Raw genomic sequence first — 15,363 nt, forward strand, 5'->3', positions numbered from 1 at the left:
TTTCCCGAGTCACGGCTACCGCGGGATGCCAGCCTGGCCCCAGGGTGCCTTGGCCGGCCCCAGGGTGAGTTGGACCTTGCCCTGCACACAGGGCAGACCCCAGGCGGCGGCACCGTGCCCCGCGGGGCCCCCGGAGCGGCGCCCCCGGGGAGGGCGGGGGGGACGGGAGTCTCGGGAGGGTTGGCGGCCATGGGTGGCCAGAGTTCCCGGATGTGAGGGTCGAGGAGGGAGGCGGGGAGATGTGTCCCAAGAGTTGAGGCGTGTTTGAGCCCCGCAGCCCCGCACACCCTGCTGGCCGCCCCGTTATGGGCACACACACCACCCGGCGGAGGCTGTGAGCGGTGCACCACACACACACACACGGCAAGGTGAGGCGAGGCGCCGCGGCGGACACGGCTGTCACCGCCGCGGCCAGATGGCCCCTGCCCTGTTTCCCTCACCTGGCCCTGCCCGGCCCTGCCTGGCCCTGCCCGGCTCTGTCCCGTCCTGCCCCGGCCCTGCCCGGCCCCTGCCTCCACCCAGGGGCGGGGGCGGCGGGGCAGGCACGGGGCCGCGGCAGGGCCAGGCACAGCCTCCCCCTGGCCGTGCCCTGCCCACTTTTTGCTGCCCCTGCCCTGCCTCCCCGCCCCGTGCCCCGTGCCACACCAACACCCCCGCGGCACTGGCGGGGCGGCAGCACCCCGGGGCAGCCCCAAGGCGTGTCCTGCCGTTCCCTGCCCTGCTGTGCCTGGCGGGGCCTGGCAGCACGGCCACCCGCCCCACTTACGGCCGGGCAGTGCCAGGCCTCACCCTGGCCCTGGCGCCTGGCACGGGGCAGTGTGTCGGGGGAGGCAGGGCAGGGCCAGCCTAGGCCACTGCTGGACGGGGACAGGAGGAAAACTTGATGAGGGGATGTGCAGGGGTGAGGGGCAGGAGGAGGGTGTGGAGTGAGGGGGGTGGGGGGTGAGGGGCAGGGACAGGTTAGGTGAGCAGCCCCCCACACCGTGATGGCCCTGTGATGGCCTTGAGGGCCCTGTGTGTGTGTTGGTCCTGGTGGTGACATGTCCATATTCTAAAGTGTCAGGAAGTTCAACAAGTGTGATTTAGGGCAATAAGGACGGGGCAGGGGAGGTGAGCAGGACCCCACACTACCTCACCTGTGGAAACTAATTAGCATTGTTTTACCTGTGTGTGTGTGTGTGTGTGTGTTGGTTAGAGTGGTGGCATTTCAAGATGGTGCTGTGGTTGTTTCCTTATAAGTATGACTGACAGGAGAACAGCATTAGTATTACCATGTTGCTTTTGTTTTTGTTTTGGAGTGTTTTAAAATTGCGACTAATTGTTTTCCTTCTGTGTTTTTATATATCAAGTGTTTTAAAATTGTGGCGGGCAAGGAAACAGAATTTGCATCACCCTGTTGTCTTTTTTTTTGTATTTTTTATATTTACTGTTTTAAAATCATGACTTACAAGTGAACAGTGTTGGTATTGGAATCTCCCATCTGTGTTTTTATTTATTATGTGTTTTAAAATTGTGACGGGCCAAGAAACTGCATTAGTTTTATGATTTTCTGTGTTTTTATTTCTTGAGTGTTTTAAAATCGTGACGGGCCAAGAAACCGCATTAGTTTTATGATTTTCTGTGTTTTTATTTCTTGAGTGTTTTAAAATCGTGACGGGCCAAGAAACTGCATTAGTTTTATGATTTTCTGTTTTTATTTCTTGAGTGTTTTAAAATCGTGACGGGCCAAGAAACTGCATTAGTTTTATGATTTTCTGTGTTTTTATTTATTGAGTGTTTTAAAATCGTGACGGGCCAAGAAACCGCATTAGTTTTATGATTTTCTTTTTTCTTTTTTATTTATTATGTGTTTTAAAACCGTGACACGCCAAGAAACCGCATTAGTTTTATGATTTTCTTTTTTCTTTTTTATTTATTATGTGTTTTAAAACCGTGATGGAAAGAAACTGCATTATTTTAACCATTTTCTTTCTGTTTTTATTTCTTGAGTGTTTTAAAATCGTGACAGACAGGAACACCATCAGCATCACCCTGTTGCCTCTTTTATTCATATTTCTTGAGCGTTTTAAAATCATGACGGACAAGGAAATTGCATATTTTATCATTTTCCTTCTGTGTTTTTATTTATTTAGTGTTTTAAAATCGTGACAGACCAGAACAGCATTACCATTACCCTCTTGCCACTCTTGTTCGTTTTGAGTATTTTAAAATCGTGACGGACAAGGAAATCGCATGTTTTATCATTTTCCTCCTGTGTTTTTATTTATTTAGTGTTTTAAAATCGTGACCTACAAAGAAACGGCATTAGTATTTCCATTATCCTTCTACGTTTATATTTCTTCAGTGTTTTAAAAAGCGTGAGACGGCGATAATCCATTTGTGTGCATCGGGGTTGGCGATTTCTGGCAGTGCTGTGACGTTTTGGCATAAGCTGTGATTGCCGTGTCGCCGGAAATCATGCGTCAAACTCCTTTTATTAACTCCTTCGTAAGATAAAGATTTCCGAGTGTAGTGTTTAAGAAAGGATGAGCGCCAGGGAGAAGAGTTTTGGCATAAGCTGTGATTGCCGTGTCACTGGAAATCATGTGTCAAACTCCTTTTATTAACTCCTCCGTAAGATAAAGTTTTCCGAGTATAGTGTTTAAGACAGGCATGGGAAGGATGAACACCAGGGAGGAGAGTTTTGGCATAAGCTGTGATTGCCGTGTTGCCGGAAATCATGCGTCAAACTCCTTTTATTAACTCCTCCGTAAGACTAAGATTTCCGAGTGTAGTGTTTAAGAAAGGCATTAGAAGGATGACCACCAGGGAGGAGAGTTTTGGCATAAGCTGTGATTGCCGTGTTGCCGGAAATCATGCGTCAAACTCCTTTTATTAACTCCTCCGTAAGACTAAGATTTCCGAGTAGTGTTTAAGAAAGCCATGAGAAGGTTGAGCGCCAGGGAGGAGAGTTTTGGCATAAGCTGTGATTGCCATGTTGCCGGAAATCATGCGTCAAACTCCTTTTATTAACTCCTCCGTAAGACTAAGATTTCCGAGTGTAGTGTTTAAGAAAGGATGAGCGCCAGGGAGGAGAGATTTGGCATAAGCTGTGATTGCCGTGTTGCCGGAAATCATGCGTCAAACTCCTTTTATTAACTCCTCCGTAAGACTAAGATTTCCGAGTGTAGTGTTTAAGAAAGGATGAGCGCCAGGGAGGAGAGTTTTGGCATAAGCTGTGATTGCCGTGTTGCCGGAAATCATGCGTCAAACTCCTTTTATTAACTCCTCCGTAAGACTAAGATTTCCGAGTGTAGTGTTTAAGAAAGGATGAACACCAGGGAGGAGAGTTTTGGCATAAGCTGTGATTGCCGTGTTGCCGGAAATCATGCGTCAAACTCCTTTTATTAACTCCTCCGTAAGATCAAGAAGATTTCCAAGTGTAGTTAAGAATGGATGGGAAGGATGAACACCAGGGACTACCCATCCCCCATTTTAATCCGTTAAATTGAGTTCCGATTGTTTATCAACCTCATTTTAAGTGTTTTGTACGTAATAATAGATAACGAATGCAAATTTGTGTGTTTGGTTTTCACAATCTGGGGTAAGCAAAGGAGGGAAAACATCACTATTCCATACTTTGTTGTAATAAGACACTGAAACAACCTAATAGAAGCTGTTCGTATGTGATAAGTAAGGAAAGACTTCAACTTAACAGCCACCTCCACTCTGAAAAATGCTCTGCACCTTAAGTTTGATTTTCAGAAGCTTGGAAAAGTCACAATATCTTACTCTGATGCACTATGAATATATAAGAACACAATATTAGGTGTTTGTATGTGCTAGATAAGGAAAGACTTCAACTTGACTGTGAAAATGCTCTACACCATAAGTTTGATTTTCATAAGCTCGGAAAACTCACACTATTTTACTGATGCACAATAAATATATAAGAACACAATATTAGGTGTTTGTATGTTCTAAATGAGGAATGACTTCAACTTGACTGCCACCTCCACTCTGAAAAATGCTCTGCACCTTAAGTTTGGTTTTCAGAAGCTCGGGAAAGTCACAATATCTTACTCTGATGCACTATAAATATATAAGAACACAATATTAGGTGTTTGTATGTGCTAAATAAGGAAAGACTTCAACTTGACTGTGAAAACGCTCTACACCATAAGTTTGATTTTCATAAGCTCGGAAAACTCACACTATTTTACTGATGCACAATAAATATATAAGAACACAATATTAGGTGTTTGTATGTTCTAAATAAGGAAAGACTTCAACTTAACAGCCACCTCCACTCTGAAAAACGCTCTGCACCTTAAGTTTGGTTTTCAGAAGCTCGGAAAAGTCACAATATCTTACTCTGATGCACTATAAATATATAAGAACACAATATTAGGTGTTTGTATGTGCTAAATAAGGAACAACTTCAACTTAACTGTGAAAAAGCTCTGCACCTTAAGTTTGATTTTCATAAGCTCGGAAAACTCACACTATTTTACTGATGCACAATAAATATATAAGAACACAATATTAGGTGTTTGTATGTTCTAAATAAGGAATGACTTCAACTTGACTGCCACCTCTACCATAAAAAACACTCTACACCATAAGTTTGATTTTCATAACCTCGGAAAAGCAAAAAGGCTCGGAATAGTCACAGTGTCTTGCTCTGATGTACTATAAACTTATAAGAACCCAATAAGTTTTTTTTTCTTACGATTCCGCCTGTAGTGCTGGTAGGCTTTCTTCAGGGGTCTGGTGGTCAGCCCAAGCCCGTCATGGCGCAGACAAGTGTTTATAGTGGCGCCAGTTATGCTTGGCTCATGCTGCCCCCCGGGAACTCATTCTGATTCACTGGACGGTTTCCTGTAGAGTCCGGGTTGATGGGTGGTCTTCAGGACAGCATGTGGGTAGTCTTGGGCCACTCGGCGGTGACTGAAAAATCCCAGGTGGTAGCGTGGGGATTCGAACCGATGTTGTCCGTGGCGTGGTGAATGGGGGTCCAGCACGCTAACCACTCAGCCGCCGTTTGCATGTGATAAATAAGGAACGACTTCAAAGTTTGGTTTTCACGAGCTCGGAAAACACAAGTCAAGGAAAAAAAATGTCACAGTATCCTACCAAGAAGCGACCGGGGACAAAACCAACTCGGACTCACACACGTAGAGAGAAAGCAAAACCAGCGCCTTGTAATTTCGTTGTATGACAGTTATGGAAAGAAATTAACTCGCCTAATTTAATCTCGGGGAAAAGTTGGTTGAAGTTAATCACGAGTTGGCTTCAAAATAACCCTGGTGAGACTTCTTCTTCCTCCTCCACCTACGCTGCTGTGTGGGTGACTAATGTGACTTCCCTTCGTTTCCTCTCGATTCAAGAAAGGAAAGACTGTATCGACGGATGAGCGGAAACAGAAATGGATGTTGACTCAATGCTGTTTACCTTCGTGGTGCAGTGGTTAGCACACTCGGCTCACAACCAAGAGAGCCTGGGTTCGATTCCCGGGCGGAGTGGAAAAATTTGGGTGGCTTTTCTGATGCCCTACGCCCCTGTCCACTCAGCAGCGAATGGGTACTGGGTATTATTCGGGGGTTGTGTCCCGTCTCCTGGGGTCTGTTCCCTTCTCCTATAATTCCTTCCCCTTCTGTCTCTCTCCGGCATATGACCACAGATGTTGCGCCGACTAAACGAAACTTTCCAACTTTTCCTTTCTTTCCTTCAAGATGGATAGAAACGACAAGAAAATGGGATGAAGATAGAAGAGCAAGATATTATAGTGTTTTCTTATGTATGAAGCAAGATAGAATGTTGTTTTTCATAGATATAGAACAAGATAGAGTGAGGAGGGAAATGAAAATGGATATCAAGTCTTAAGTTTATTTTCTTTTGGGATGAAATAGAAAAGCAAGATATAGTGTTTTCTTATGTGTGAAGCAAGATAGAATGTCACTTCATAGATATAGAACAAGATAGAATGAATGAGAGAAAAAAAATGTTAGCAAGTCTACGTTTATTCAAGATTCAAGATAAGCAAGATATTATAGTGTTTTCTTATGTATGAAGCAAGATAGAATGTCGCTTTTCATAGATACAGAACAAGATAGAATGAGAGAAAAAAATGTTAGCAAGTCCAAGTTTATTCAAGATTCAAGATAAGCAAGATATTATAGTGTTTTCTTATGTATGGAGCAAGATAGATTGTCGCTTTTCATAGATATAGAACAAGATAGAATGAATGAGAGAAAAAAATGTTAGCAAGTCTACGTTTATTCAAGATTCAAGATAAGCAAGATATAATAGTGTTTTCTTACGTATGAAGCAAGATAGATTGTCGCTTTTCATAGATATAGAACAAGATAGAATGAATGAGAGAAAAAAAATGTTAGCAAGTCCAAGTTTATTCAAGATTCAAGATAAGCAAGATATTATAGTGTTTTCTTATGTATGGAGCAAGATAGAATGTCGATTTTCATAGATATAGAACAAGATAGAATGAGAGAAAAAAATGTTAGCAAGTCCAAGTTTATTCAAGATTCAAGATAAGCAAGATATTATAGTGTTTTCTTATGTATGAAGCAAGATAGATTGTCATTTTTCATAGATATAGAACAAGATAGAATGAGAGAAAAAAAATGTTAGCAAGTCCAAGTTTATTCAAAATTCAAGAAAAGCAAGATATAATAGTGTTTTCTAATGTATGGAGCAAGATAGAATGTCATTTTTCATAGATATAGAACAAGATAGAGTGAACGAGAGGAAAAGATATTTGAGTTTAAGTTCAGTGTTTTCCTTATATTGAAAGCAAGATACAATACACAATAATTAAGTCAAATCCTGCTTACCCTTAGTGTTTATCTTATTTTTAAAGCAGATTATAGAGGAAACAAAAATGGGAGTGAGGCTATATTTGAAATCCACAGTCAAGGGGTTAAAGCGAGATTGAATAGAGAAGAGAAAAACTATATCTCTCGTCAATGAAGCAAAGGAGGAATATACTTTAATGCAGTCCAGTATAGATTTCGTTACTCCTTAAATGTGAAGTGATAGAAGAGAGAAATTGAAAAGGGAAAAGGAGAAAAAATATACCTCTTGTTGGTGAATCATGGAAGATATATTTGTTATGCCTTCCTCTCGTTCTTATAGCGGTGGAAACAGGTCAAGGGCGAGAACAAAACAAACAAAAATAAAAACAATAGTTCCTCTCGGCACTTCTACTCTGAAAGCGAATAAAAATTAACCGCAAAAAGAGAGTTAATTCCAGATGTAGCGGCATTTTGATACTTTCGTCGTTCACTAGCGTTTATTTTAGTATTACTCATATTATTAACTCCTTACAGTCATTCAGTGTTACCCCCTTAAGTCCGAAGCAACACGGAATTGACGGAAAGGCGAAAATCGTCCGTTCCGAGCCGCGCACCGAAGCAGAATTGTAACCATGTGTAATCCAGCGCACGCCAGTCACTCAGTCAGTCAGTCAGCGTTTGTGTTTAAAGCCGACCGGATATCAGAGGCGAAGGAAAATATAACACAGTAAGAGCATTTTGTTAGTTAGTGTTTGGGTCCTGTCCTATTTTTTCACGCCCTTGAACTAGGGAAAAGAAATCAGGTAGAAGAGAAGAAGGAGAAGAGAGGAAGGAAGCAAGTGATTTAGGGAAAGAGAAGTGGGGAGGAGGAGAGACAGGAAGGAAGTGGATGATAAAAGAGAGATAAAGAAGGGGAAAGAAAGGAATGAAGGTGGAATAGAAGAAGGGGCGTAGGAAGCAAGGAAATGAAGGGGAGAGAAAGAGGGAGGAAGCGAGGGAGTGGATGATAAAAGAGAGATAAAGAAGGGGAAAGAAAGGAAGGAAGGCAGAAGAGAACTAACTCCTTTGCTGTATAAAAAAACAAAAACAAAAAAATGATAATGATTCAATTTCTATCTGTCCGCCAGAGTATGGATTTCAAGTCGCCGCAAATATCCGAAGGCGAAATGCATATATGGAGGGGAAGCTCGAATGCCGCAAGACCTCAAATATATCGGCAATCAGTTCGGCTTTTCACCATTTCGAAGGCGGTTATCAAGTGTGGCGAGGGGGTGCACATCGGGGAGTGGTGCGGTGATGTAGTCTGGGGTCTATGGGTGTTGGTGTGACACGGTTGTGGTTGGTTGGGATGTCGGTTGTTTTGTCCGGCTCAGGTTAGGTTGACATATGGGGTCTGAGGTTGGGATGTGAAAATGTATGTTGGTTTTATGGATTGTGGGATTTCTTGCGGATTAGGAGTTTGTCTATTGTCTGTAGGGATGTTTTGTGTGTGTGTGTGTGTGTGTGTGTGTGTGCTTGTCCGTTACTGCCAGCTCAGTGGAGCGTTTTAATTCCAGCTTATTAGAAGAAAATTGGGAAAATATGTCTGTTTGCGCATGTTACTCTGTCTAATTATATTCTGAACTCTCTGTGCATGTGTGTGTGTGTGCATGTGTGTGCGTGCGTGTTTGTCCGTTACCGCCAGCTTCATGCAGTCTTAAATGTCAGCTTATTAAGAAAAGAGTGCGGGGTGATTCCAATGCGAGCCTGGGAGTCACACGTGTGCTTTCCGAGGGGAGGTGCTATTTGGGTGAGTCATTGCCCCACCAGCTGTTTCCTCGGAGCTACCTCTTATGAACACAAATTACTAATACTTTGATACCTCATTGCCGGCCCTCACCACACACCTTTCTCAAGCGGTGTACTGATCCTCACTCCACCATGCAACCTCAAGTCTAGTTAGGAGAGGATGGCATATTAGTTTGTTGTTTATCTCCACCATTTGCTGATATGCCTGAACACTCTACCTCTCTGCTAGTTGCCGCAAACCTCACTCGTGTACTGATCCTCACTCCACCATGCAACCTTAAGTCTAGTTAGGAGAGGATGATATATTAGTTTGTTGTTTATCTCCACTGTAGTTTAACCATTTGCTGATATGCCTGAACACTCTACCTCTCTGTTAGTTGCCGCAAACCTCACTCGTGTTATGGTATTCACTGTGTCACCAAGCCTAGTCAAGTCAGTTCAGTTTTCATATAAGTTTCTCCACCTTTTTTCCTGGGCCATTTCATTTGCCCATATCTCAAGCTTTCCCTATCATACCCATTCTGTTTGCCCATATCGTTTGTACATATGGGTGAGGGAATGGCTGAGGAAGGGAGAGCTTGTGATATGGGTGAAGGGAGAGCTTGTGATGTGGGTGAAGGGAATGGCCAAGGAAGGGAGAGCTTGTGATATGGGTGAAGGGAATGGCCGAGGAAGGGAGAGCTTGTGATATGGGGGAAGGGAGTGGCTGAGGAAGGGAGAGCTTGTGATATGGGTGAAGGGAGAGCTTGTGATGTGGGTGAAGGGAATGGCTGAGGAAGGGAGAGCTTGTGATATGGGTGAAGGGAATGGCCGAGTAAGGGAGAGCTTGTGATATAGGTGAAGGGAATGGCCAAGGAAGGGAGAGCTTGTGATATGGGTGAAGGGAATGGCTGAGGAAGGGAGAGCTTGTGATATGGGTGAAGGGAATGGCCAAGGAAGGGAGAGCTTGTGATATGGGTGAAGGGAACTGGCGAGGAAGGGAGAGCTTGTGATATGGGTGAAGGGAATGGCCGAGGAAGGGAGAGCTTGTGATATGGGTGAAGGGAATGGCCGAGGAAGGGAGAGCTTGTGATATGGGTGAAGGGAATGGCCGAGGAAGGGAGAGCTTGTGATATGGGTGAAGGGAATGGCCGAGGAAGGGAGAGCTTGTGATATGGGTGAAGGGAATGGCCGAGGAAGGGAGAGCTTGTGATATGGGTGAAGGGAATGGCCGAGGAAGGGAGAGCTTGTGATATGGGTGAAGGGAATGGCCAAGGAAGGGAGAGCTTGTGATATGGGTGAAGGGAATGGCCGAGGAAGGGAGAGCTTGTGATATGGGTGAAGGGAATGGCCAGGGAAGGGAGAGCTTGTGATATGGGCAAGGAAGGGAGAGTTTGTGATATGGGTGAAGGAATGGAGGAAGGAGAGCTTGTGATATGGGTGAAGGGAATGGCCAAGGAAAGGAGAGCTTGTGATTTGGGTGAAGGGAATGGCCGAGGAAGGGAGAGCTTGTGATATGGGTGAAGGGAATGGCCGAGGAAGGGAGAGCTTGTGATATGGGTGAAGGGAATGGCCGAGGAAGGGAGAGCTTGTATAAGAAAATCAAGCATATCTAACCTCATTTTCTATTGCTTGTATAAACTTAGTAAGCCTCAAAGGAACAAATTAAAAAAAAAATTAAAAAAATCACTTATTTTCATTTCGACAAAGAACGAGAGAGGAGAAAATCGTGGAGCCCTTTTTTTTTCTTGTTTTCCTTTCCCTCCTTCCTCTCGTGTCCTCCTCCTCTGTACACTATCTCCATGGGTCTTCCAGCTGGTCTCCTCCCTTCTAGAAAACCAATGAAAACCCGGAAGCAGTGTGGAGACGGACGTCCGATCAACATATATATAAATAACGTACATAAGGAAAAAAAAAAAAAAAATCACTCTAGTTGCTGAGGTCCGTCGCAAGGCAGCCGCTGGACACTTGTGGAATTGGTAACCATAAATCAACCATGGTGGAGGCGGCTGATGGCTGGTTGGGGGCGCTACGTGTTTTCCTTACGCCGGTCAGACCCTCAGAGAACCACAATTAGCGTGTTTTCATGGCCCATAACCTCATCCGGCGGTCGAAATGGATGTGTGGGATTATTCCGTAAGATGACCTCGAGATGATTTGGCTGATATCGATAAGACTGAGATGTTTGTGTTGGTTAACCCGTCCGCTGCGATTGTCAGGGATTTTGCCTTCACTGGTAGCCTGGTAACATACACTCCCAGGTCTTTGTCTGCCTCTGTGGTGGATAGTGGAGTGTTTCCCATGTGGTATTGGTGTGCTGGATATCCCTTCACTGGTAGCCTGGTAACATACACTCCCAGGTCTTTGTCTGCCTCTGTGGTGGATAGTGGAGTGTTTCCCATGTGGTATTGGTGTGCTGGATATCCCTTCACTGGTAGCCTGGTAACATACACTCCCAGGTCTTTGTCTGCCTCTGTGGTGGATAGTGGAGTGTTTCCCATGTGGTATTGGTGTGCTGGATATCCCTTCACTGGTAGCCTGGTAACATACACCCCCAGGTCTTTCTCTGCCTCCGTGGTGGATAGTGGAGTGTTTCTCATGTGGTATTGGTGTGCTGGATATCCCTTCACTGGTAGCCTGGTAACATACACTCCCAGGTCTTTCTCTGCCTCTGTGGTGGATAGTGGAGTGTTTCCCATGTGGTATTGGTGTGCTGGATATCCCTTCACTGGTAGCCTGGTAACATACACTCCCAGGTCTTTCTCTGCCTCTGTGGTGGATAGTGGAGTGTTTCCCATGTGGTATTGGTGTGCTGGATATCCCTTCACTGGTAGCCTGGTAACATACACTCCCAGGTCTTTCTCTGCCTCTGTGGTGGATAGTGGAGTGTTTCCCATGTGGTATTGGTGTGCTGGATATCCCTTCACTGGTAGCCTGGTAACATACACTCCCAGGTCTTTCTCTGCCTCTGTGGTGGATAGTGGAGTGTTTCCCATGTGGTATTGGTGTGCTGGATATCCCCTCCCAAGGTGCTGGACTTTACATTTTTCTCCAGTGAATTGTAGCAGCCACTTTTTGCTCCATTCCTGTTGCTTAGTGAGGCCTTCTGGTAGGAATTTAGTCAAGGGGTTAAAGTTACCCATCTAGACTAACTCAGTTCTCATCTATCTTTATTATTGCGTTTGTCGAGAATTCAAGATGTCGATTCTGAATAATATCTGCGTCGAAAGTTCCGGTTTATGTATCTGTCTTCGGAAGTATTAATCCGACCTTCCTAACTCAAATTTTCATCGCATATCCTATCATTAACTCGGTGTAAATGCTTGATAATAGGGGGAGTATTGCATGTTATTTACGATCTATCTTCAAGACAAATCACCTAAGCGGCAAACATAAGTCTCATTTTAAGTATAGGGGCGCATGTGTGAATCTGTGTGAGAGAGAGAGAGAGAGAGAGAGATGGGGTGTTAGGGGTTGTTCATTACCAAAACAGCTTATATAATTGTCATTCTAATTATTGGAAGAGAGAGAGAGAGAGAGAGAGAGAGAGAGAGAGAGAGAGAGAGAGAGAGAGAGAGATGGGGGGTAGGGTAGTGCTGATAAACGAGGATCAATTTTCACCTTGCAGCTGTCCATTACCTTGTGTGTGTGTGTGTGTGTGTGTGTGTGTGTGTGTGTGTGTGAGAAGACAAGTGTTCAGTCTGTGTACATTAGGGTCACCACACACACCACCCAGAAGATGGTGAGTCCAATATGTCAAGATGATCATTATTATTATTTTATTTTTATATTATTTTTTTTCACGGCAAAGGAAACGGCTCAAAGGCAAAGAAAAGGAAAACAGTAATGAAAGAATAGCCCGCAAATGTGTGTGTGTGTGTGTGTGTGTGTGTGTGTGTGTGTGTGTGATTAAGTTTTAACCCGTCCGCTGCGATTGTCAGGGATTTTGCCTTCACTGGTAGCCTGGTAACATACACTCCCAGGTCTTTCTCTGCCTCTGTGGTGGATAGTGGAGTGTTTCCCATGTGGTATTGGTGTGCTGGATATCCCTTCACTGGTAGCCTGGTAACATACACTCCCAGGTCTGTCTCTGGCTCTGTGGTGGATAGTGGAGTGTTTCCCATGTGGTATTGGTGTGCTGGATATCCCCTCCCAAGGTGCAGGACTTTACATTTTTCTCCAGTGAATTGTAGCAGCCACTTTTTGTTCCATTCCTGTAGCTTGGTGAGGTCTTCTGGTAGGAAATCTAGTCAAGGGGTTAAACTCTGGCTGACAGTCGAATATGTAATTTTTTCTCGACCTGATTTTTTCATAGTTAGTGATATGAAAGTGAAAATTCAGACTCATCAACTTACCATTTTTATTTTTTTTACACAGACTTCATTTTGCCGCATTTACCGACATGGGAGTGAAAATTCAGACACCAATTTGTACGTGTTTACCAACATGAAGATGAAAATTCAAACTCGCCGCTCACTCCTTGATCTCGTAACGCACGGATCATATCAAGTCCGAGACGCTACGACCTTGACAGACGTATTGGTAATCATCTGTGAGCGTGTGTGTTTTTGTGTCGCCGGTAAGGGGGAAAAAACTTACTTGCTCGAGGGTACGTGGATTATCACAGACCCTTACGACATATACAATTATGGGTTAAATAGATAGAGAGATAGATACATTTTGCCGTCCACGCTCATCCCAATTCTTTATTTATTTATCCTTTTTACGTATTTATTTTTATTTATTATTTTTTTTCGTGCACAGCCGATACGCTCATGAGATAGATAGATAGATGGATAGATAGATCGTTTCCTTTCGTACTGTATTCATTCATCATATTTATTTATTCACTACAATATAAGTATGAGGAAAAAATGAGTATGTGTTAGGGTGAGCAGAGGAGAGTTAGTGTGAGTGCTGGAAGGAGTAGTGTGTAGGAGGGTATCAGTGTGAGTGCTTGTGTGTGTGAGAGAGTATTAGTATGTGTGTGTGTGTGTGTGTGTGTGTGTGTGTGTGTGTGAGAGAGACAGACAGAAAGTGTTAGTGTATCAGTGTGAGAGAGTATGAGTGTGTGTGTGTGTGTGTGTGTGTGTGTGTGTGAGAGAGAGAGAGACAGACAGAAAGTGTTAGTGTGAGTATCAGTGTGAGAGAGTATGAGTGTGTGTGTGTGTGTGTGTGTGTGTGAGAGAGAGACAGACAGAAAGTGTTAGTGTATCAGTGTGAGAGAGTATTAGTATGTGTGTGTGTGTGTGTGTGAGAGAGAGACAGACAGAAAGTGTTAGTGTGAGTATCAGTGTAAGAGAGTATGAGTGTGTGTGTGTGCAAGAGAGAGAGAGTTAGTGTGTGTGGAGGAAACTTAAAGTGTGTGAGGGATTAGCATGAGAGAGTATCAGTGTGAGAGAGTATGAGTGTGTGTGTGTGTGTGCAAGAGAGAGAGAGTTAGTGTGTGTGGAGGAAACTTAAAGTGTGTGAGGGATTAGCATGAGAGAGTATCAGTGTGAGAGAGTATGAGTGTGTGTGTGCAAGAGAGAGAGAGTTAGTGTGTGTGGAGGAAACTTAAAGTGTGTGAGGGATTAGCATGAGTGAGAGTATCAGTGTGAGAGAGTATGAGTGCGTGTGTGTGTGCGTACATATTAACAAGCAGGCCAAGGAAGGTGCCCTGGGTCTCGTCACACTAAGCAGGGCCCGGCAGCCTCCAGCCACCAACACATTATTACCGCGTCACTCACTGGCCACTGCGCTAATTAATGAACAGCGCAACCCTCCTGTGGGAACTCGGCGCTGGGGACGGGGCAGGGCGGGGTGGGGCGGGGGGCTTGTGGGGGTGTGGGGATTGGAAAAAATGCACGGTTTTTGGAAAGGTTTAATGATCACTGTATTTGCGGCGCCATGACTGTAAATCGCAATAAGTAAGTGAGATTTTTGGCGGAAAGGAGTTTTAGATGGTTGGTTTAGGGTTCCTTTTGATGGTGATGGTTAGGTTAGGTTAGGTTAGGTTAGGGTAGGTTAGGTTAGTTTTGTTAGGTTAGTTAGGCTAGGTTAGGTTAGTTAGTTTGCTTATAAAGGTTAGTTAGGTGTCTTTTTGGTTGTGAAGGTTAGGTTAGGTTAGTTAGGATAGGTTAGTTAGGTTAGGTCAGTTTAGTTAGGTTAGGTTAGTTAGGCTAGGTTAGTTAAGTTAGGTTAGTTAGTTTGCTTATAAAGGTTAGTTAGGTGTCTTTTTGCTTGTGAAGGTTAGGTTAGGTTAGTTAGGATAGGTTAGTTAGGTTAGGTCAGTTTAGTTAGGTTAGGTTAGTTAGGCTAGGTTAGTTAAGTTAGGTTAGTTAGTTTGCTTATAAAGGTTAGTTAGGTGTCTTTTTGGTTGTGAAGGTTTGGTTAGGTTAGTTAGGATAGGTTAGTTAGGTTAGGTTAGTTAGATAAGGTTAGTTAGGCTAGGTTAGTTAAGTTAGGTTAGTTAGTTTGCTTATAAAGGTTAGTTAGGTGTCTTTTTGGTTGTGAAGGTTAGGTTAAGTTAGGTTAGTTAGGTTAGTTAAGTTAGGTTAGTTTAGTTAGGTTAGTTAGGTTAGGTTAGGTTAGGTTAGTTTGCTTATAAAGGTTAGTTAGGTGTCTTTTTGCTTGTGAAGGTTAGGTTAAGTTAGGTTAGTTAGGTTAGTTAAGTTAGGTTAGTTTAGTTAGGTTAGTTAGGTTAGGTTAGGTTAGGTTAGTTTGCTTATAAAGGTTAGTTAGGTGTCTTTTTGCTTGTGAAGGTTAGGTTATGTTAGGTTAGTTAGGTTAGTTAAGTTAGGTTAGTTTAGTTAGGTTAGTT

At 43.8% G+C, this 15,363-nt stretch overlaps 3 protein-coding genes across 7 annotated transcripts in view; all 3 read left to right on the forward strand.

Moving 5' to 3' along the window:
• LOC126984512 (40S ribosomal protein S7-like) overlaps positions 1 to 11,297 on the forward strand; it is a 70,597-nt gene extending 59,300 nt beyond the window's left edge. The window contains exon 7 of the mRNA XM_050838237.1: positions 11,219 to 11,297. The gene's annotated coding sequence lies outside the window, so the exon portion shown is untranslated. The remainder of the gene's footprint in view (positions 1 to 11,218) is intronic.
• The window catches only part of LOC126984504 (protein abrupt-like), a 65,978-nt gene that overhangs the window by 7,481 nt on the left and 43,134 nt on the right, over positions 1 to 15,363 (forward strand).
• LOC126984505 (uncharacterized) lies at positions 9,985 to 13,569 on the forward strand. 5 transcript variants are annotated; one of them, XM_050838223.1, is made up of 3 exons: positions 9,985 to 11,119; positions 11,318 to 11,590; positions 12,719 to 13,569. In XM_050838223.1, the coding sequence occupies exons 1-3, from the start codon at positions 10,743 to 10,745 to the stop codon at positions 13,224 to 13,226; spliced, it is 1,158 nt and encodes a 385-aa protein (XP_050694180.1). In that variant the 5' UTR covers positions 9,985 to 10,742; the 3' UTR covers positions 13,227 to 13,569. The 5 variants fall into 5 exon arrangements, with proteins under 5 accessions (XP_050694180.1, XP_050694182.1, XP_050694181.1 ...); XM_050838225.1 differs by having other exon boundaries at positions 11,417 to 11,590; XM_050838224.1 differs by having other exon boundaries at positions 9,985 to 11,020.

The sequence above is a fragment of the Eriocheir sinensis genome, chromosome 57, assembly GCF_024679095.1.
Source record: "Eriocheir sinensis breed Jianghai 21 chromosome 57, ASM2467909v1, whole genome shotgun sequence".
Classification (NCBI taxonomy): Eukaryota; Metazoa; Arthropoda; class Malacostraca; order Decapoda; family Varunidae; genus Eriocheir; species Eriocheir sinensis.

Excerpts from the sequence above, each read along its gene's own strand:
- LOC126984505 (XM_050838223.1), top strand. The coding sequence starts at position 10,743 with ATGTTTGTGTTGGTTAACCCGTCCGCTGCGATTGTCAGGGATTTTGCC. Across the intron at positions 11,120-11,317 it reads CTGGTAACATACACCCCCAG|GTCTTTCTCTGCCTCTGTGG; the intron begins GTCTTTCTCTGC and ends ATACACTCCCAG. Across the intron at positions 11,591-12,718 it reads GCTGGATATCCCCTCCCAAG|GTGCAGGACTTTACATTTTT; the intron begins GTGCTGGACTTT and ends TCCCCTCCCAAG.